This window comes from Spea bombifrons, chromosome 5 (assembly GCF_027358695.1).
Source record: "Spea bombifrons isolate aSpeBom1 chromosome 5, aSpeBom1.2.pri, whole genome shotgun sequence".
Taxonomy (NCBI): Eukaryota; Metazoa; Chordata; class Amphibia; order Anura; family Pelobatidae; genus Spea; species Spea bombifrons.
In genome coordinates, this window is record NC_071091.1 from 57007926 (window position 1) to 57031314 (window position 23389).

At 39.0% G+C, this 23389-nt stretch overlaps 2 protein-coding genes across 2 annotated transcripts in view; one reads left to right on the plus strand and one right to left on the minus strand.

Annotated features, from left to right (window-relative positions):
* BASP1 (brain abundant membrane attached signal protein 1) overlaps positions 1-23389 on the minus strand; it is a 267975-nt gene that overhangs the window by 153351 nt on the left and 91235 nt on the right. The window lies entirely within an intron of this gene.
* Positions 1-23389, plus strand: part of MYO10 (myosin X) — a 114992-nt gene that overhangs the window by 65956 nt on the left and 25647 nt on the right. Inside the window, exons 4-19 of the mRNA XM_053466323.1 lie at positions 1201-1388; positions 2932-3066; positions 4028-4152; positions 4498-4511; positions 4604-4688; positions 5204-5307; positions 6795-6924; positions 7306-7424; positions 8252-8398; positions 9074-9174; positions 9743-9809; positions 10861-10953; positions 12023-12091; positions 12427-12509; positions 12618-12723; positions 13024-13104. Of these exons, the coding sequence (XP_053322298.1) occupies positions 1201-1388; positions 2932-3066; positions 4028-4152; positions 4498-4511; positions 4604-4688; positions 5204-5307; positions 6795-6924; positions 7306-7424; positions 8252-8398; positions 9074-9174; positions 9743-9809; positions 10861-10953; positions 12023-12091; positions 12427-12509; positions 12618-12723; positions 13024-13104 (1647 nt within the window). The remainder of the gene's footprint in view (positions 1-1200; positions 1389-2931; positions 3067-4027; positions 4153-4497; positions 4512-4603; positions 4689-5203; positions 5308-6794; positions 6925-7305; positions 7425-8251; positions 8399-9073; positions 9175-9742; positions 9810-10860; positions 10954-12022; positions 12092-12426; positions 12510-12617; positions 12724-13023; positions 13105-23389) is intronic.

A 23389-nucleotide genomic window follows, 5' to 3' on the forward strand; every position in this document is an offset into this window, starting at 1 on the left:
AAATTTGAATTCTTGGAAAATTCCCTGTTTGTGGTTTGGTATGAATAGAAACGCTATTGGAAAAAAAAGAAAGAAGGCATATTTGATGGATCAAAGGAAGTAGCTGCTTGAAGTCAGACGGGGGGGTGTGGGGGGTGTTTAAAGGAAACCAAGAAGAAATGGGAACGACTTAGCCCTGCACAAACAAGAATATGCACAGTGCCGTCACGTAATGACTGCAAATGTTATTTCTTATGCGTGCTTTGTTGTTGTTAGCCGCTCTGTGATGATGTCGGCATAGTCGGTAACACAATGACTTTTTATTTTAATACTTGCTGCCAGTCTGACATACACTTCAGCCCATTCTACGGTCAGAAGTTTCTTTGAAGCACTTTGGGGATCCGACGTTACTGTAACAGACGTTTAGGGCTAAGTGTTCAAACAACATGCAGAAAAAAATCAAATATGTTCTCCTAATTAGCTAAATGTAAGACACGCTGTAAGTATATTAGGATTGTATTAGTATATCGTCTGCTGTTTTCTGAAAATTTGATAATCTGAATCGTTTACAGTGAAATGGTCTCATGACGCTGGTCACTATGATAGATGCAATAAACAGTGAGAAATTGAGGACTCTTTAAAAGAGGCCTATTCAGTTCCCACAGCAGTAGTCTGCTCTACGTAACGCTTTTATAACTGAATGAAACCCAACTTCTAGTACCAGGGGCATATTCTGGCCTAGGCTGATTTGACCTATGCCTAGGGTGGCAGCTCCCTTACATGTAATCAGGGACATAGTTCTATTGAGTGACCAGGCTCCCCAACTTGCCACTGGTCCTTGGATCAGTTGGGGTGGTCCCTTGTAGCTGTCCCTCATAGCAAACATATTTGATGTTGCAGGTCCTTAAAACGCAGTGCACCAGGATTTTATATCATATTTCGTTATACAGTGTTAGTAAGTTGTGAGGCAAGCTGCCCTGGGTTAGGCTTAGTGCCACACTAAGCCAAAATTAACCCTGTCTCGTATTGCCCAAAAGCACCACAGGAATCATCTAATCACATAAAATTTAGCCACAGAATTTCATAATTGTCCCGCGAATGCTTGCCATGTGAAACAAATGCATGTTCTGATATGAGTGAAGGGAAGGGAAAACAATAGTAAATTATGAATGAAACTTTGATGCTTTACTTGTGTTTACTTGTGTTTATTTTTGGTTCCAGACATATATTGGATCCATCCTGGCCTCTGTGAACCCTTACAAGATGATCACTGGACTGTATGACCATAACATGATAGAGTTGTACAGCAGACATCACATGGGAGAAATACCACCTCATATCTTTGCTGTGGCCAACGAGTGTTACCGATGTCTTTGGAAGCGCCATGACAGCCAATGCGTTCTCATCAGGTAATAGACGTGTCACACTAACAGGTATTCTTGTCCTTATAGAGAAAACATGTCTGTTACGTATTATCTAGCTAACTATTTAAAAGAAATTAACAAATGAACAATCAGATATTTCAAACGCACTACTTTAAAGTAATCTTCTTGTGATCAAGGCATACATGATGAGCAAAGCATATTATGTTTAAATGTAGTTGAAACATAGGCTAGGCTGCACACACCTTAATCATGCGTGAATGCATCATATCATCATTTTGGTTTTGAATCAGGTGAAAAAATTAACATTTCACAATCTCTGGGGCAAACGTCCCAACACATCCCAACACGTTCTGGTGTGGCAACTCCTATGCCATGAAACACATGCCGGATGTGCAGTCATGCTCAGTTATGGGAATTGAGGGCTACAGCCTTTAAAAATGTAAGTAGCTATATAGGACCCTCAATTCAGTCCTGGGGTCTTCATTTGATGTGAGACGACAGTGTATGTGATACACAGGCTTTTGTGTTTTTAGAATGAATCTTAACACTGTTTGTGTCTAAAGACACCTAAAAAGAATGGTAAATAAGCGGATCAGACTCCCAACAGAAGTAACAAGGATGGGAGAGGCAAGTGGCTCTCCGCAATCTAAGACGAGACCAAGGACTGATTACAGTCTTTACATGAAGAAAAATGGGCAGACCAGCGGGCAGAATGTTTTTATCTGCTGTCACATTGTATGTTTCCAAAAAGCTAGAGACGGGTATCCGCAGAAACTTTCACCCTGGCAAAACAAAGCCTAAATTAGAAAAGTACAGTGCAAAGTATACGTCCCAAGCAAGATTGTAAAATAAAAGCTACTGTGGGTTGTAGGACTGGGGGAGTTTTTCCAAATGGAACTTGTTATACATAAACCCCAATATATGCATAGCATAGACAAAATGTGACACATAGTCAAGATAGACATGACAATGTCCCTAGCCTTCAAGTGACAAGTTCCTTCTCTTGCTTTAGCTTGTAATATCTAATATTATTAAATGTATCAAATCAAATTATTTTATTTTGTGGTCATAAAAAAGGTCATGTACTTTCAGTTAATGAAATGTAACAGTTTAATTTACCATCAGATGTCTATAAAACTAGTAACTGGGAATTGTGTTTCTCAGAATGTTTTGTCCTGAGATAACACTGTATATCCAGTTTAGCTTGAAATCCCATGAAACAGAATCGTGGAATTAAACAAAATTCTAATGTTTGACATTAGTTCCACTCTCTAAAGACCAAACTCCTAACATTGTAAGCCCTTAGCGCCCCCTAGTGGGTTTGAAAAGAATTATGAACCGTCAGTAGGGTGCTTGGAACCTGCATTCCCTGTATCACTAAAGGACCTAAATGAGTTGGTTTTTACCCATAGAAATATCACATAGCACATGTCTACCCCAGACCTTCGGCTGTAGAATATAGCCTCCTTTTTTTTAAAAGAATGTCTACTAAGTGGTGTTAAGCCCAATAAAATCTCATTAAAACAATGATTTCCTTGCCCAATGATGCTCTGTTGTTTTGTCGCAGTGGTGAAAGTGGAGCAGGAAAGACAGAAAGCACAAAACTTATTCTAAAGTTCCTGTCTGCCATGAGCCAGCATTCCCTGGAAGTCTCTTCAAAGGAGACAACAGCGAGCGTAGAACAAGCAATACTGGAAAGCAGGTAAGCGCTTTCTACACATGCACTGAACAGACCCCCACCCGCAGCCTTCTCCAAACTAACAATGAAAACGAGTGTATCACGTGCAGGGAGATGCGTTTTGATGCATATGGGGCATTCTGCAGCATCCCCCCATGCATTTTCAAAAGGAACACCATGACTATTTAGAGGAACCGTGCATCTATCGTATGATTAGAGTGCATATGACAGCTAGAGAGTCTATTTAGATGCAATTTTTACAGCATTGATTTTGCTGTATTTATGTTTATTCCAATCAATGGCAGCTGCTCTGTTTCTGGATTTCACACTTACATTTAATCAAATAAGAATGGCAAAGCACTGCAGAACACAATACTCCCATCGGTGTTACTACTGGTATCACAGCCTTTCATACTGGTGTCCTATTGTATATCAGTAAATCTTTCCAGTGCGCAGTGCAGTAGACAGACTTCTGTACAAAGTATGCTGTTCTTTGTCCAAGTGCTTCCCTGGGGGTTAATCTGATTATGGGTCCATACAGAAATACTACAAGGCAGCAAGAAAAAAAACATAATATTGGTTGGTCTTGGATAAGTCATGTACATTCCTAAATCTGATTAACTACAGTACTTGTGACAATAAAAACCTTTGTTCCTTAGTGTAGACCTCCTGTTAATGTCTTTTTTGCCGCAGTATCAAGCACTTCCAGGCACAGTATTTGTTCCTTAGAAAATCATTTTATATTATATTGTAGAAGACATTTTGACAGCTGAATGTAGGTGAACATTCTCCTGTATCTCTTTGAATTAGCTATTGAAATGATCTTTTATACATCTATTTACAGAACAACAAAGATCATATTTAAGTTATGCAGTGATATGAATTTAAAATAACATGCCTAGAATACCAATAATCTGTTTAATAGAGGTTTATTATATGTTTTTTTTACATGTTTTGAAACATAACATTTCTTTTATCTGCACAGTCCAATAATGGAGGCCTTTGGGAACGCCAAAACTGTTTACAATAATAACTCAAGTCGTTTTGGGAAGTTTATCCAGCTGCACATATGCCAAAAGGGACACATTCAGGGTGGACGGATTATAGACTGTATCCTTTTTTTTATTAAACATTTCATTTTACTTCTTACTTATTGTTCGTACTGCTAAAAGGTAAACATTATGTTGAATGGATCAATGTATTAGCTTCTATACTTAACCAGGAAAATGGATGTAGCCATATTGATCCAAGAGAAGATGACAAGAAATGGGAATTTGCAAGACAACACTAGTTTAGACATAATTTTATCTTATCTGTCGTTAAAATCTATGTTCCTAATTTGGGTTATATTCCAGGTTCTGAAAGGTTCAGTGACTTTGCATCTTTTTCTGCTATTTGTCACACTTACATGTTTTGCGTTGTTTCCACCTTAACTTCACTGCTTTCCTGATGAAGATTTATTAGAAAAGGTAGGTGCCAATTTCCTTTTTGGACTTAGATATTATTTTCCATTGATACATTTGAAAATGAAAATGAACTGAAATGATTTCCATTCTCGTAGAATCGTGTGGTACGACAGAATCCCGAGGAGAGGAATTACCACATATTTTATGCACTGTTGGAGGGAGCTGGAAAGGAGGAGAAAGGTGAGGAGAAGCAAATGCATCCAGCTTATACAGAAGATTAAAATGCTGAATGCTGAGGAATAGGATATCCGATTTTGTATGCCAGTTTTCCCTTATACACATAAATCTTTAAATGTACATTGTAGATATGGCTTAATATGTAGAAAACTAGACACATTGATGGAAATCAGACATTGTTATTAAAGAGGCCTTGCATTGGTATGATCATACGCACCATTGCAACTGGTTACTGGAAAATGTATTCGAACAGTTTCATGTAATGAAATGTTTTATTTTGCATTATTCTGCTAAAATCAGTTCACATAATTTGAACACGAGATTTGATTAAGGCTCTATGTAGATGAATTATAACCATTTCTTTGGTGGAATAATGAAACAAGGTTCTCACGCTATGAGAGTGCTGGATCATACCAATGCCAAGGGTTCAAATATAGTCATGCTATACATGTTCACAACTGGCAAAGAGTTTATTAATGACCAGTGTATTCATTTTATTTTACTATTATCTTCCACAGAAGCATTTTATTTATTACAAGCAGAGAAGTACCACTACTTGAATCAATCTGGATGTATCACGGACGAGACCATGAGTGACAAGGAAACATTTCAGGAAATTAAAGTAAGAAACCTGATACATTAACATTATTATTCTATAAAATCATTCATGTACTAGGTTTCATTCTCTTGGTGTTTGCGCTTTGTCTCAGTCAGTGACGGGGTACATTATTGTTTCCGTTGAATCAGCAACTAGTTGATCCTGTTTTGTTTATGTCTTGACAAAATGCTTAAATGGTGTTTTTCAACTGTTTTGCAATGTTTCGAGTGTTAAGATAAAGATTGTGTGGCGTAAGAGCACAGTATGTTCTGTGCATGCAAAACGCATTATGTCGGAATGTGAAGTATTTGAGAACTCACTTGGGAATAGAAGCAGAGACATTATAAAACAGAAGCACAAGGCAGGCCATGATGCGGTCAACTGATGAAATCCATACGTGGTCAGAGGAGCAAGTTTTCCTCTGTCTGGTATGCTTCATATATCAAAAAATGAAGTGTGATAGCAGAATCAGCTAGTCAAGGGCAATCAGGTCTGTTCAAAACAAATGCAGACTGTGGCAACATGCATCTTTGAGAAAGCCCACTATATGTTGATATAAGTCCATTACTCAAACATGCTATGGGCAGGTGTGTAGAGCATGCAAATAGTATGCATTGCTCTTGAGAAAGTCCTAGCAGCTGTACAGATCAAATAGCCAATAAACCTATTAATAACTTTGTCTTCTTTTCCGGAAGATGTTGTTTTTATGTTTCCAGTCAAATACAAAAACCTGATGTACTTTCTGTAATGCATTTCTTGCCCAGTGGGTTTACAGCTGATAGGCTGGTAGTAAGTAAAGAAGCGTGAAAATTCCCTGGCGAGATCAAAATTGGATCTCCTTTTTTTCGTTAGGGACTGGGCGCCTTTGAAATGGTGGTTCCTGAGGAGAATATTTAATAAAGTGTCCATAGCAATAGCATCCACCTTTGGATAAAAATACGAAAATTGGTAATAATACTGAAATAAAGTTAAGAAAACATGTTTGCTAAAGTTTTGCAGCTTTTCGGTCAATTCCACCCAAACCTAAATTCCAGCAGAGAACTACTGTATTTTCACTAGTAAAGCCGGTCTTGCGTATCTGTTTGTTTAGTTAGGATATTAGCTTACAAGCAGGGCCCTCAAAAAGTCCACCTGAACTTTGTGCAAAAGTACCTCAAGGCTAGATGCCAAGCTTACGAGCATGTTTCTCAACTCCTCCTGTGTCTGTATGTGTTAATGTATATTTGTTATGTATGTGTTAACACCCCCATTTAAATTGTACAGCTCTACATAATTTATTAGCACTTAATAAATAAAAGATAATAATAAATAGTTGGGATTAAAATTAGACCATGTGCTCTTTTGGAAGGGGATATGTATGCTCAAGTTTGCCAAACCTTAATTAATATTAATGAATTGCTACGTGCAACTGTCAAACTATGCGTATCCTTATGTATCTATTATAATGACAGTTCAGTTCTCTTCACCCTGTTTACATGTCTTCTTATGCAATAACGTTCACATCATTGCAGACCGCCATGGAAGTCATGAAGTTTACCAGTGAGGACGTGCGAGAAATCTTTAGGTTACTTGCTGGGGTTCTGCACCTGGGAAACATTGAATTCATTACAGCTGGTGGGGCACAAGTTTCCTCAAAGACAGGTAAAAATGATCATACTGGGAAAATACCCATTGTACAGGGCCACCTTAGATCTTCTTGCAGGAGAAATTCACTCAGGGTTGCCCTTCTTTATACGCAATAATATCAGAGAAACATGATATTCCACTTTCTTGCAAACTACCTTTTTTGTTTTGACATATGTAACTTCGACACTGCCCTAGGCATCACATACATTAGCACTTCTAGCTGCCCATGTGGTGGCCGCTATATGTCGCAAAGGGACCTGCTGCCCTAGGCTTTGTTGTCCTACACCAGAACATTATATTATTATACTATTCTGGTACCCCCTCCTGTAACTATTGCTTATAAGGGAATACATTAAAATGTTGTTTTTGTCTTAATCCCTGACTTTTTGTTCCTAGCACTGACAAGGACGGCAGAGTTGCTCGGGCTGGACCCAGAACAACTGATGGAAGTGCTAACCCATAGGTCAATGATCCTCAGGGGGGAGGAAATTTCTACACCGCTCAGCATAGAGCAGGTACTTACATCCCCTCAGTAAAGTATTTTGACCGGCATTATGTTACGGTGTACAATGTTTGTAAATGAAAACATGGAGAGTGCCAACGCTGCATGTTGATGCCTGCCTCTGCTGTCTTACATTGGGAAATCCTACCAGGTGCCCCAATACTTGTGTCCATATATTGTGTACTTAGATGAAACAGGATGGGTACAAGGAGTTTGGTGGCTTCTCAGCTGGAACCCATGTGCTACTGCTGCCCCTATCTCTCCTCTTTCTCAAAATATCCTCTTTTCTCTATCTCTCCCCTTTCTCTTTTCTCATTATCTTTCCCCTTTCTCTTTTCTCATTATCTTTCCCCTATATCTTTCTCTTTAGCTCTTCATTTTCTCACTATCTATCTCTATAACTTTCTAAATTCCTGTGGTGTACCTCTGTTTTAGTGCTCCATTGCGGTTTGCACAGGATATGACATCATATCCTAATGGTCATCATCAATAGCCACTGATACCGCAAGGGAGAACTGAAACAGAATTCTATTTGAACAAACCTCTCGCTTACTTTATTTCGGCCTGAAAACAGAAATGTAAATCTCACCCTGCCTTGTATGAGTCAATGGTACCAGAGCAGGCTCTTCAAAATTCACAAGCGTTAACGTTAACCGCCTCTCGCCCATGACACCAATTGAATTGGTGTCCTGGTGTATAAGGAGCATCTCAGGAACACCATTAGTGTGTCTACCATGATTACCTGCCTGTTACTGATACCACATGTCATAATTCGTTTGAATCCCCATCAAGATGGCAGGTTGGGTTGGTAATAAATGCTGTTATTGTATAATTTCACAGGCTGTGGATAGCCGGGATTCGGTAGCAATGGCACTTTATTCACAATGCTTTGCATGGGTAATCAAGAAGATTAATAGCCGGATAAGGGGAAAAGATGACTTCAAATCTATTGGAATCCTGGACATCTTCGGTTTTGAAAACTTTGAAGTAAGTTTTCAGCCCTTATTCATCTACAAGTGTGCAGAGGTAACAGAAAGAGGCTGGGCATGTCAGGGTAGAATTTGAAGGTGAAAATGGCTATAACAAGGGAGGGGAGTAGATCTGATTTGAAGCACTACATGCACCCTTCTGAGAAGATTACATGAAAGCTTCTGTGAATGAGGCATAGGCAGGAGCATGCAGGTTGACATCACTAAGAGGATAGTAGATACGAGGAACAACCTACCAATAGAAATAGAAGAGATTTATTCGGTGAGGAAATGTAAGCATGTACTGTATGGGACAAGCATAGGGCTTTCCTAAAGCACATCTTGTGCCACTTGTGCCAGGCCACCGGACAGAATTTGGATATTCCTACCACCATATTATTGTGGATATTTGTATTTATTACACATACAGTATGTGGTGAATATTATGGAAGTATAATGATAGCTCTACTTACTACCCAATGGGATATTATTCAGTTTATGTCCCATATTAAAAAAATGAGAAAAGAGATTACAAAAGTAACCCTTTTCATTAACGTGAAGCATGTCATTAACTGAAGCTAATGTGATGGGCTGTGTCTGCTGAACTTTCATTCCTTGGAAGTCAGCTTAATTATGTGCCCCATCAAATATTTAGCTAAAGAGACCTCATATGTATGTGCTGTTACCCATGCAGGTCAATCGCTTTGAACAGTTCAACATAAACTATGCAAATGAGAAGCTGCAGGAGTATTTCAACAAACACATCTTCTCCCTGGAGCAGTTAGAGTACAGCAGGTACATAAGTGTTATATCAGATGTAATATAAGACTGTAAATGCAGTATGCTGTGAAGATAAAGGTACCAGCTGGGTGGAATATTGTGTCCTTCAGCATTATAACAACCTTTCACCAGCAAAAGTAAATTTGTTTTGAGATCTTCTTGTTATCCAGTGTGTATCACAAAAAGAATAACCTACTAAGCTCTCAGATAACGCGAGAAAAGGAGAATTACCCATGTTAACCATATCTCATCCATGTGCCTCGGTGAACTTAACTTCATGATGTCTAAAGCGCACTTTAGAAACACCACTGTTGTAAATTTGATCTCCAATGTATTTTGTTATTAAGAAAGAGAATCCCAATTATACCAACCTTTTTACATTGTTTGTGAAGGACCAAGGTGCATTCACTGGAGAGTTATATGATGTCCTATCTTGGTCAGCGCAGAACAGAATACACTCCATATATTTATATTGAATGAATGTCATGCTGTCTCGGTAACTGGTGGCATGGTGACATTCACAGCCGTTCTGTGCAGTGTGTGAAACTGTGATCCCCAAAACCTTATTTTGTTTCCATTTTAGAGAGGGGCTTGTGTGGGAAGACATTAACTGGATAGATAATGGAGAATGTTTGAACTTGATAGAAAAAGTAAGTATTTAAAATAATAGCTCCATCTTTCTAGTTAGATGAAACACTGTGCAGCATATTAATGGAATAGTAGACAAAACAGTAAACACTCCCTCTCTCAGATGTTAAGCAAGTAAACCTTAGAAAATCTATCACTGTATTCTTTCATCTGAAAGTTTAGGCTCATCAAAATAACAAAGAAACTATTAAGAAGTTTATCCATGACCAAATTATGCTTATCATTGTGCATTTAGTTAAAGAATGGTCTATTTTTGACTTACTGTAAAGTAAAGGCAATAAGTCCATACCTTGAAAGTTTCTCCTGGAGACTCTGGGTGAGGCACTACTTCCTTGGGGCTCTGAGTTAGGGATGTTTGGCCATGTCTGCTCCAACCAAGATTCCCACTCACCGCTACTCCTCTCCAAAATTCTAAATGGGGCTACCTCCATCCCACAACTGTGACCGCACTGAACGTGACAAGGTGGCCTTGGCACTTTAAGGCACTTTGACACAGGATGACTTTAATGCCGCTGACGGCTGGATATGAGAGGCCACACATGATTTTGGCGAGCTCTCCACTTGGCATTTGGCTGGTGGGCCAGATGGCCAGTCCAGGCCTCATCACAGCCACACACAATAGCGGTTCTCTGGGCAGTCATTTCATAGGATTGTTTCAGGATACTACTAAGGATACAGTATCCTTGCTACAGAAAACGATGTACCAGTAAACTATAGAATGACATAGGCACTGCCATTTTATTAATGATTCATCATATTAGATTGTTATTAGATAATTAATTCTAAATACTTAGTTATCCAGGGTAGCAATGCTCAAGGTTGGTGGAACTGAAAATGCAAACACATTAAATACATTAAATACACATTAAAAAATCCACCCTTGTGTAGATGCATGTATAAAGAATATATTCAAGTTTAATTGACTAATTGAGAGAGACCAGTTTATAAAGTAGGTTGTGTTACTTCTATAAGGCAATGTTTTACTAATCTGTATGATCTTTGTTCCATTGATATGGAAAATTCAATTGTGTCAATGGTTTGTGTCTTCCTTAGAAACTTGGCTTGTTGGCCCTAATTAACGAAGAAAGCTACTTTCCACGAGCAACTGACTGCACTCTTCTGGAGAAGTTACATAACCAGCATGCTGTACGTGGCAAGAATACCCATTCTGATTCATTTGTATACAAAATATAAAGACCTTTTATTGATTTTACTTTATTTTCAATGTTTTTTCCATATAAAACAGCTGTCAGGAAAAAAACCCAGAAACTTAACCCTTTTCACCCCTTAACGAAGTATGTAAATCAAGATCATACAATACATAACACATACAATGTAGGCACAAGTACAGTGGACTAAAAAGTGTTTCCATATTGTAGGTACCCCAACTAATTTGAACTAGTAGTTAGGTAGTGCAGAAATAGACAATAAAACCCTTCCATTTGACAAAAGCAGCTTTAACATATTTGAGATCAGAAATTTACTTTGGACCAAGTATACCCAGGTTGGCTCCATCTTAGCCAGCCATTCCACAAATGTAGGGGTTGAAGGTGATTTCCAATATAGTGGCATAAGCAATCTCACAGCGTCGTGCCATATAGTAGAACAGCTGCCGGAAAAACTTTAAAGATAAGGAGCAATGACTTCTTTGATGATAATTGGGCACCAAACTGTTTGTACTCTGGTGCAAGACCACCAGATATGTAAAAGGTCACCCTCAACTGATTGACACCTTCAAAAATTATTGAGGTACAGAGGTGGCTTATGCCATCTTGTCCCTTAAATACGCACCATCACTACATCTCTACAGCTTTTGCATTGTTCATTAAGATTCATCGGCTAGTTGGGGTATCTGGACTAATTAACACCATTGGGTAAAAAATTTAAACAGCTAAATTGGAAAGGGGAATGTTGTATGGCTAAGAGGCTAATACAAGTAGTAGTCACCTTTAGGCCAGCTTTACTTACATTATTTTGTAATAATGTAATCCCTGGTCGTACATTAATACTGATGCACATCGCTATCACATGCTTAGTTTATTATAAATGAGTACAATTAAAATACAATTTATGGCTCTTTCCAATGGTAAGGGATAAACAAAAAAAGTTATGAATGGAAAAATAATACTTTAATAAAGTATATAAACATAAAAAATAAGCGTCTTTAGGTTGATTAGTCAACATTTACTTATTCTCCTGATTGTATTATTTTCAGAATAATTCTATCTACGTGAAACCAAGGGTCGCAGTCAACAATTTTGGAGTGAAACATTATGCCGGAGAGGTAAGTGCTCTTTAATCCAGTAACACCTTTTCTTTACACCAGTTAACCTTTTCATGACCTTTCGAGTCTTGTGTAACCGTTTGGATGTATTCATAAGAATAATTCACTGTGTCAGTGTGTCACTGTACGTATTTGTACGCATGCATGTGTTGTGTACAGATGATATATATATGAGTATGTATGTTTGTGAGTGACTGCATGATGTCTACCCTTGTTCTTGTGGATTTCATATAGGGTGCCTGATGACCTAAGACCAGCCAATATGACACCAATGCCATCTCTTTATAGACATGCTGAATAGGTATATATAGTGATCTCTTTTGTTCCCATAAAAGGTCCTGTATGATGTCCGAGGTACCCTGGAAAAGAATCGGGATACTTTCAGGGATGACCTTCTGAATCTATTGCGTGAAAGCAGGTAAGGGAGTTTGGATTCTTTTTTAGCAGTTTATGTGTTTATATTGGAGAGCAAAATATTGATATTTATACCATTTTGGTGTATTTGCCTATATTTCTCACCGTACAGGCTTGATTTCATATATGACTTGTTTGAGCATGTTTCAAGTCGGAATAACCAAGATACACTGAAATCTGGCAAGCATAGGAAACCCACTGTCAGCCTACAATTTAAGGTTAGTACAGATTGTGGGACCTAACATTCACTTACTGGTCCATCTAGGATAAATGTTTAAGTTAAAATGTATATTTGGTAAGCTTTGAAATCTGTAAATGTTGACATGTCAGATGCTTTTTCCTATTATTTGGAAGAATCACTTAGTGAACCCTGCACCAATAATATAAAGGCATTGAGTAATACTATATGTGACCAGCAGGGGGTGGTATTGTATATTGTAGTACTTACACATTGACCCGAGATTCATGTTTTGTGCTAGACTGTTTTTGAGATATGTGTGCATTGTTCTTTATCATAGGAATCGCTACATTCCTTAATGGCAACATTGAGTACATCAAATCCATTCTTTGTTCGCTGCATAAAGCCAAATATACACAAGGTAAGCTGGAGTTTCGCTTGCTTATCTCTGGTATCTCACAATTTTTGTCCTGGCTTATGGTGTGCCACATGTTAGTTCTCACTGTCCCCACTTGCGCTACACACCTTTCTCTGTAAATTTAATGTCAAATGTACTTCCTCTGCAACGGAACAAGCAACGCATTCTTAAAGTGAACCACCCTCAAAATAAAATGGAATCGCTATCTCTGTGATATCCATTTTTTTCTGATTCTAGTATAAAAATTCAACTTAAAGGTTCAAAATATCATTGTTTTTGTACCTCTCGGTGCTATTGCTTTAATTGTTTTTGCTGATAAATAATGCAGCTTTTGGTGCACCTCAACAGTCGTATAAGAGGTCCAAAGGAATACAAGGTCATTGTATTGGTGCCACAGATAAGTGTCCACTCTCCTAGTTGTAAAAGTCGCCGTCTAGAAGAGTGGGATGAGGCTACCCTTTAGGGTACCATTTAGAGGAAGGTTCCCTGTATAGTTTATATATGTGCCTATTCTGTATATGTCACGAACCGAGGACACAGGTTGATAAGGAGCCCAGGTGCAGGGGATACGAGGGGCTCTGTCTGTATTCCACGATGCTTGATGGCTTGGAGTTGGTACAGACAGGCGTCAGAAATAAACCACAGACAAGAGATGCGGATTATGAGTTGTATTGCATATGATGTTACAATATACATACAACAATGAAAGTCTCTTGGCTGAAAGCCCGCTGTATGGGGCACACACGGCAGGAAGCCCACGGGATGGGGCACACACGGCAGGAAGCCCTCTTGCAGGGCACACGGCACGACTAGAAGCCCTCTTGCGGGGCACACGGCACAACTAGAAGCCCTCTTGCGGGGCACACGGCACGGCTAGAAGCCCTCTTGCGGGGCACACGGCAGGTTGCCCACTTGCAGGGCACTCAACCAGGGTAGTCCGCTAGTGGCAGTCATCCTGGGAGTCGCGATGCAGGGCACTCCTCTTGGGAGTCCACTAGTGGGGCGCTGGCCGCAACTCAGGAACACGGCAGGTTGCCCACTTGCAGGGCACACGGCAGGTTGCCCACTTGCAGGGTACTCTACTTGGGAGTCCACTTAGTGGGGCGCAGGCCGCAACTCAGGAACACGGCAGATTGCCCACTTGCAAGGCACACGGCAGGTTGCCCACTTGCAGGGTACTCTACTTGGGAGTCCACTTAGTGGGGCGCAGGCCGCAACTCAGGAACAAGGCAGGTTCCGGAACAAGGCAGGTTCCGGAACAAGGCAGGTACCGGAACAAGGCAGGTACCGGAACAAGGCAGGTACCGGAACAAGGCAGGTACCGGAACAAGGCAGGTACCGGAACAAGGCAGGTACCGGAACAAGGCAGGTACCGGAACAAGGCAGGTACCGGAACAAGGCAGGTACCGGAACAAGGCAGGAACCAAACAGGTAGTCCTCTAACTTCAATGTCAAGGCCCAGACTGTAGGGCTGGGCAGGTTTATAAAGGCTGTCTTGATCATGAGATCAACTGCAGCTGGACCTGATAACCAGTCTGAGTGGTTCTGAATGGCAAGGGCGGCCACTAGTGGCTGGAAACGTAAAATGAATGGCACAAAGTTTAACCAAGTCCATACAGCGAAGGGTGAACGTTACAGTATATCAGTGTATATATTTTAGCATCCCCCTCTCCATCTCTCTGTCATCTCCCTCTCTCTGTAGGTTTGAAGCAATTGAATTACATCAGTGTAATATTATTTTTTTTTCATATACTGCATGTTTCCTGTGTAGCTAAATTACCAAATCAATCTGCTTTTTATCCTCTGATAGCCTGCCCTCTCTTAACATTCCTGTCTCTTTCCACCCCCTGTGTCTCGACTCTTAATCTCAAAAGCTGAGCAGCACCCGTTCAAAAAAAAAATCTTTGAAAAAGACATTCCTCACATATCTTTATTGTGATGTTTGCGTTTTTGTGTTCTTTTTGTACCGTCTCTTTGCTATTAAAGACATATCCTTCCATCTTTGTCTCGTAACTAATACATGACTCATGATACAATTATTGGTATGTGTATCATTCTGTCTGGCTTCTACCCCTTACCTCTACCTGATCTATCCCTTAGACTACAGACGTTTAATATGCTGCCGTAATATATTAGATCATTGGAATCATTATAATAAGGCTATACAATGGCCTGGCTTTGTGTTGCAGACCTACTCATTGAGCAGGAATTATATATGTAGGAATTATATACCAGAAAAATTAGGAGCAAGAAAGGGACAAATCCATAATGTAAGCTTGCAAGCATGGCTCTGATTTCTTAGACTATCAGTTCTAGTTTTGTTGTACTCCTTGAGTTTTGTTATACTCCTTGAGTATATGTATTGCAAGAAGTAAATGATCTGTGCTATATAAATAATTATGATAAGATAATATCCCAAAAATATAGGCAATGAATAATATTTTAGGAGCCATAGCTACCTGCCCACTGGGATTTGCTCAGCCCTGCAATGATATCACATGGCTATGTAGATCTTTTGGGTCTCTCTTATAACTAAAGGGAAACCCTGATGATGTCATGGTGGCAATACTTATCTAATCTCAGAATATTACACATAGTATTCAAAAAAAAAAGGTGGAAGGGATTTTTTAAATGTTGGATTTGTGTATGATGGTGGGTATATGTGATAACCAAGACCTACTTTTTACCCATCGCCATCTGTCATACCACCTTGTGCTTCCCTTTATTGCTAGATCTGTTTTGTATTTAGGCAGAGTTATATATAAAGTAACAGAAAATAAGGAATCAAAAAGTAAAATGCCTTGTGTCCTTATTTGCATGCCTCCTCCTAGGATTCTTAAACGTTTGATGGGACATATGTTTTGGATTCAGAACAGGTTTCTTTTTAGACATGCTCGTATTGACAAAAATGCAAATTCTGCTGACAAAGTTTTTGTGTTACTTTTGTTTCTAATCTCATAACCCTGTTTAATATTCAACTCAAAATAATGTTCACATTATTTAAAACAAAAGTCACATTTGTGCTACAGTCGAGCTGCGTCAAGGCCAAGTGTGGGCTATGTTTTCAACTAGATATAAAGTCACGGATCAGCAACACTCACCGGACTTGACACCAAGGAATGTTTTTTCCTGTTTGCATTGAGCATTCCTCCTCTGCTTAGAAAAATAAAGTCGGGATACAAAGGCATGCACAGAAATAATCTGTTTTGATGCATTAACTATGCACTATTAAATCCATTTTTGAGTCAATGTAAGTTCCATTAGTTGGAATCAATTCTAACTTTAGTTACCCTAAAGGTTCACTCACGGCACACTACATTAATACTTTCTGTGCACAGTATAGATGTACAGATAGGACACAGTAGCCTACATTGAAAGCCCTACAGTTAAATATGTCTGTGTTCTGTCTGTAGGATTATCTCTGATGCTAGAGATCAATACTGTCCCAGTGGGATTTATATATATTTTTATGAAACCAAAGAACAAGCCAATAAGTACCATCCACAATATTGCAGCTATTATTATTTTTTTCCGGATCTAGGCAGTACAATACCCTCATTCGTTAAAGAGCTGTAACTCTTGTATCTTACATCGAATGACCTCAATTTAGTGACCTAAAGTGCAAATCCAAGTAATTTGGGCTGAATCGTACATATTTAGGAGCTGTAATCACATCTACCTCCTAACCACTGTAAGTCGAATACAACCAAAGGAAAACGTCTAATTGACATCAGAGTGCTTCAGTACCACAGCAGAAGCCCTGTGGTAGACCGTTAGTGTGTATGTTAATGTTTGCCGATGTTTGTTTTGATAAACATCATATATTGAATACAAAGCCATCCTTTTGGAAGTGACTGTGAATGAGGCATGATAATAAATAGGCCTGTATGGCTCCTAATTCATATACTTAAGCCTAGGATTCGTGCAGTGGGTTTTTAATTGCTACAGGTCACATGTTGGCAATAAAGGGTTAAATTGTCTGGTATACTCTGTTAGTTGCCTCTCTGTGCATGCACAGGGGGTTGGTTTCAGCTTTCTATGACAAGGGGCAAAAAGGACAGCTGCCTCAAGCCCAGACTTCACTTAGGGCCCATAACAGCTGTATCCTGGGCCCCCTGAGCAGCTGCCATAGTCCAGTAGAGGGTGCATTCCCTGCTATTAGAGAGCGCTGGTATATGAGGTCATATTCTGTCACATGACTTTCTTTTTAGTGGTTGTCTTCTAGAATCCATGATCTCTTTTTGGAGTTTGGTACGTTTTTAAGAACTGTCAACAGAATATTAAGGTTTAGACAGATCATTAGATGAAGCCCAGATAGCCAACCTGAGTCTTTGGTACCTGTAGATTCATGAGAGACTGATTCACGTGCTTCTTTTTAAATGCAGCAACTATTTAAAGAAAAACATAGATTAATTGTAATCAAATTCATCGATAACTATTTGATAGTGTAATATATATATATGTATATATAGTTAACAAATACAAAACAAAAAAGAGACACTGGCTGGAATGGTCTTATGGTACAAAGTTCCTGGCACGAATGAGTTTATCATGACTCCACTCATGATATTGCATTCTATAATCAATTGTATTTGTTAAATTATATTGTTAATTGAGGCAAAAGGAGGGTGTAGGGTGTAAAAGTAACTCTAATCTAAGGATTGGGAGGGTTAGAGGTTGTGGTTGGATGGTGGCTTTTCTAATGGCTTGAGGTGTCGCAGGAAAGGCTGTTTTACCTTGCACGAAGCTTCTGGCAAAATACATACCGGTAAATAGTATTGCTTTTAGGGCTCCTATTGTGTTTACACTGGAGCCCTTGGCAATGTATATCCCGCCCACCTTCAGAAAGAAAGCCAGTCAGTAAAGTAAGTGTCCAGTTGCTTTGTTTACCCTCTTGAGGGTCTGGAACAGAGCATAGTGAAGGCTGCAGTGGTATGTCCACCCCAGTAGGCTAGACCTGCATCAGGTTGGATTTTCTTCTCAGAACGACTCTCCCAAGATTGTTATTGGTTTCTGTGCTCAAGGACTCTTCTAGCCAGCTAAAGTATTTGAGTTCTCAAGTGTTACTTGGTAGCTATTGCAGTTTTTGTATGTGTTGATAACGCTAACTTGCAAGGCTGTCCTTCAAGTCTAAGAAGGAATGAATTAAACAAACTCAGCCAAGGATATCACATGCAAGACTTGAAATACCAGCATGCAGAAGAAAAGCCTTGTTATGTGCTCAGGACGTGCACTGAGGCTGTGTATATCTCCGCGCTGTGATTGCCACTAGCATGCAGACCATGTAAGAGGCAGCACACTAGGCGAGGAACGTTGAATTAAGTGGAGGTAGGTGGGCTGACTTTATTATACCTTTCTGTAACAGACCAGTGTGTGGCAGGAGTAATCCAACCTGCAGTAACTACACTTTAAATATAACACAAAGAGCGGTACTAGACCAAAAATCCTGAAATGCATTAACAAGCAAACACAATGTATTTTACTTCCTAATGCATATGCCTATTGGTGTCATATTAACTTAAAATAAAAAGTGCCTTCTTGGTTAAAAAAGAGGCTTGATAAATACTAATTGCTTGATAAAAATTCCATTTGTGATTAAACAGAGATTTCAGCAATTTGCAAACAGTGGAGGACTGGGAAAGATGAAACCGTTTCACGGGTTATACATTCGTTGTTGCCATTATATGCATAGTTTCAGGATCACCCTACACATTTTCAGATATCATTGTTAGATCGTCAGCTCTTCTTTACAAGGATTTTCTCTCTTTGAAATGTTGAACTGCTATTTTCAAACCTGCAGACGGGGTATATCTACACATAGAGGCTATTTTGATATAACGGTGTTAGAAATTGCGCGATTAAAATGTACATTTCATCAAGCCAGCCTCCTATGTGACATAGGGGTTTCTCAAGACCCATACATCAAACTATTTTATCACATAGCACATTTTAACGTGATTAATGGGATCCTCGGTGAAGCTAACCTTTATAATTCACGGGGCATCGTTTATTATTTGGGCCTTTTTTAATATTCCAAGTGCGTGTACTTGTACACTTCAGTCCTTTTACACCAATGTTTTGATGCAAAGACAGAATAAAAGGGAAGGATAAGGACACGTTGTTATTTGTGCATTAATACCATTTCTGAATGGGACTGTTTGTTTGTGAGTCTTACACGTAGTTCTGATTTTTTTTTCTTACTCCAGATCAAATTCAGTTAACACCAACAGATGTGTTTTTAAAAGCACATCTGATGCCAAGTGCGACCGGTATCACTATTATTAGTACTATTTCTGATTGCTCTCACTTTATATGTTTATACATGTCCCTTGTTCCACGTCCCTATATATGCTATTATATATGCATTCTACAATTTTGTTTCATTTTGTTTTTTAATTTGATTATTGAATAACACAAAAAAAGAAACACAGGTCACAAACATAGTAGGTTATAGAAGTCTATGATAGCCATGGCCAGACTGGGGGATGTGGAGGAATCCCTGGCATTTTTAGCCCGCCGACCATCCAATGATGTAAGTGCAGCCAGCGGCATATGAGAGACTGCATGTTACGTTTTCATGCTCACTTGTTGTGCGGCCAGGTTAGCAGATCATTGTTGGCCAGCAGCCCACTAGGCATTTACTCGTACCAGATGGCTAGTCTGGGCCTGATACCTTTAGTGGACCAAAGTTCATAGAGTAAAATCTTGAGTCACAGCTTTGCAGACTTCAAATAGATGAAGTTTTCTTTATTTGCAGCAATTGATGAAACATGTAAATTTTATTACACTTTACGCTTTATATTTTACACTTTTAGTCCAACTTGGGTAGGTTTGATCCTGCAAACTCACCTCTCGACATTCAAACAGTGATAAGATATAAAAATGGTGGGCTTGGCTTTTGTGAATGAACCAAACCCAGAAGAGGTCCGGTGAATACAGAGGATAGTCAAATTTTAAAACAAAATATTAAGTCATTCAGTGAATAACATGTATAACATGCTTAATGAGATGAAACGGAAACCTTGGTAATACACTTGCAATGATCAAATAAAAAATATTAGTATGACAAAAAGAAACGACACATGGACAGTTACATTTGTGCTCAACAGCAAGCACGGTTACAAAAGAAGAACAGTTTGAAGTCTAATATAGACACATTTTTATCTTTATTGTACTTGACCTAGATACAAATGATTGGGTTTCTGATATCTGTGTTGCTGCCTTGAATGGTTGCTCCAGATTTGTCCAAAACGAGGTACCTTTTTGAATGTTTTGAATGCCCTTCATCACACCAGGCATTGAATGTCCCTTATTGAGCTGAAAACATGCATTCAATCAGACAACAATGGCTGGGTTTTTAAAGTCAGGTACATTCAGTTATGTGCCTGCGAGGCTTGAGACATTGGAGAAATGACCATCTTAACCCATTCTGTGGCACACAAATGTTACAAGAAGCCAAGAGCAGCCAACCTCTGCCAATCCACCATTTGTGGACTTTAACATCTATAATGTTCAGCCTTGCTGGGGATCTTTGGTAGTGTCAGCCACAGCTACTGGGGGGCCAAAAGTACTCTGTCATTCTAGCAGGAGGGTCCACTTTACAGGTGGTAGGGAGACACTCTCCTGGCTTTTGATATACCATTGTCCCCTGCATAATACTGTAGATGATATTTAGAACACATGAGACCAGTGATGTTTCTAGTACTTCTAAGAGGGTCCTGTCTGCTAATGTTTTATTTATTTTAAAAAATGTTGGGTTTTCCCCGCTTTTCTATGTGGTTTAGCTTACATCAAAATATTGCTTTTTCCACGTAACCATGAGTATTCCCTACAATGTTTGTTTAGGCTAAAGGCAGGTGTTAGACTTGCACCATGCAATATTTGCAAGGTCTTCTGAGTTTTTCCACAGCTGGTATATACCTGTAAACGTTTGCTGATCACTCCAAAGGTAAAATGTGATTAATGAGTACATTTTGTGACTGTTTTTCTTTTCCACGCCTTGACAAAAGCGACTTCAAAAAATCTTTACACAGGCAGCATTCTCGCTGAAAAAAAATGTATGTTATATAATGACAGCTTCTTTTTAACCTGTTGGTGCCACTGCAGAAAAGGTTGCACCCACTCGGTTACTGTAATAGTACGAGACTTCTGTATAGTGTGAATATTTTCAAAAATGTGTAGTTTTATATTTTATTAAATCAGATTTGTCATTTTCCCTCAAATCCTACGTTTGTAAAGGTTTGTTGAGGAGAGGGAGAAGCTCAGGACTCTAACCGATTAGGTAATGCTGCCTTTGTCACAATTACACTGATTGCTAAGCTATAGGTAGTTTCAACAAAAGGATTTATTTATGCTAAAAGCTGTGACATAGACAGATGTCCCCTTCTCAAGAAAGTGTCCGAGTGAGATTTACTATATTTTGTGTCTATGCCAACTCCCTTTTGTGTGTACCAGCAGCCTAGCCTGCATCGGTGCTGGTTTTTCAAGGTATTCATCAGACCATCAATAGAGTGTGTGTTACCTAAAACTTTGGATAATCATACAACATAAAACATACAAACATGATACCAGAGTGAGATGTTCTAAATCAGGTGTTTGTTCTGTGGTACTTTACATTGTTTAAGTGAATATTATAATACTTTGGTACAAGCAAGCACCAACAATGGACTATAAACCCAACCAGACCCTTGAGGTTTCAATTGTTCTAAGTAGCTGAGACAGGCCAATTGATAACTAAAACGTATCTGTATAGTTACCTATAGGAATATTCAAATATAATATTCCGAACAAGCTTTGATCTCACTAGCATCCTTAAAACATTGGCTTCCCTTCTTCACACTAGTGCCATTCCCAGGCAGGTGCCAGAGGTGCAGTACCCTGAGAAGAAACCAGTCCCTCAACAGTAAAGTTGCCCATGTATTTAAGCATCCCCTGGGAAAGAGCTGCCAGAGATTATTGTATGAGAGAGAAAGGGGTCAATGCCTATTTTGTGACCAGACACCATTGCATATGGTCCCTCATGGCTTCTGTAAACTGTACACAGGTATGGCATCATGTTCCAGCATTCTGAACATAGACCAAGAAGAAGCAATTACATGAAATGATTATCATAGATAGAAGATTTCTCTGAAAGCTATAATTCTCCTTGAAATTTCATAATATATATAATTATTATTATTTGTGAATACAGATAGATTGAAATATGTAAATGTTGCCCCTGTTTCCTTTTGTAAAAATGAGCAAACAAAGCTTTCTCAGGCTCTTAAGCTGTTTGCTGAGTGGTGACAGTATCCTGCAAGTCCCATGGTAGCGTAGCAACTTGACGCCGGTGGTGTCCACAGTGGTGTTTTATTGCAGTCCCCTTTTTCACGTATCACGTTTGGTCTACGGTCCATGTTTTTCCTTTCAATGCTAAACAAACAGGCTCGCAATAACATTTGTAAGAACTCTACCAAATCTGTGTTTCCTAGCTAGGAATGAATCCCACGTCTCATGTACAGAATACGTTGCAGATGTGATAGGAGTAAGACTGGAAGTTATTCTTTTTACTTTTTAAAAATATATCTATTGTAAACCCCAGACTTCGCATAAGGATTTCAAACCAGCAGGTATTACATTTTGTGCGTCTGTTGGTTTAGTGAATGCATCTCCCTGTTGATTTCTGGGTAATGCATTTCCTGCTTTGCCTTTTGTGCTGGGATAGACTCATGGAAGAGCAGATGTCACGTAATGGGTTTCCAATGGCCTGTTTATCATGTTAATCTATCCTCCATCCACGGGTTTGATTGATTTTTTTTGGAAAGGATGAAGATGATCACTGACAATGGCAGCAGAGGGATGATAGATCATCACTACAGTGTGGAGATTTATCTTCAAGAGCATGGAATGAGCTTGACATTAGTCCATATCATTAACACATTAAGGATAGATAGAATTGATGTGGAGTCTTAGAAGGTTCAAGTTTGGAGGACCAAAAGGTTTATTGTACATTTAGTCTTTCCATCTTCTTAACATGAACCTAAATACATTTTGTTTATTGAATACAGCTAAGTATACTGTTTATATCATGCGTCCATATTTGCACAGTGCTATTGGCCTCAGAGCATCCAGTGGAAAAATCCACTGCATATGTATACATAATGCATGAAAACAAGTGGCATGTCTTTCCTACTAATTAGAGAGACATTTAGACTATATATATATATATATATATATATATATATATATATATATATATATATATATATATATATATATATATATATATCTGCATTATATGCACAATCCC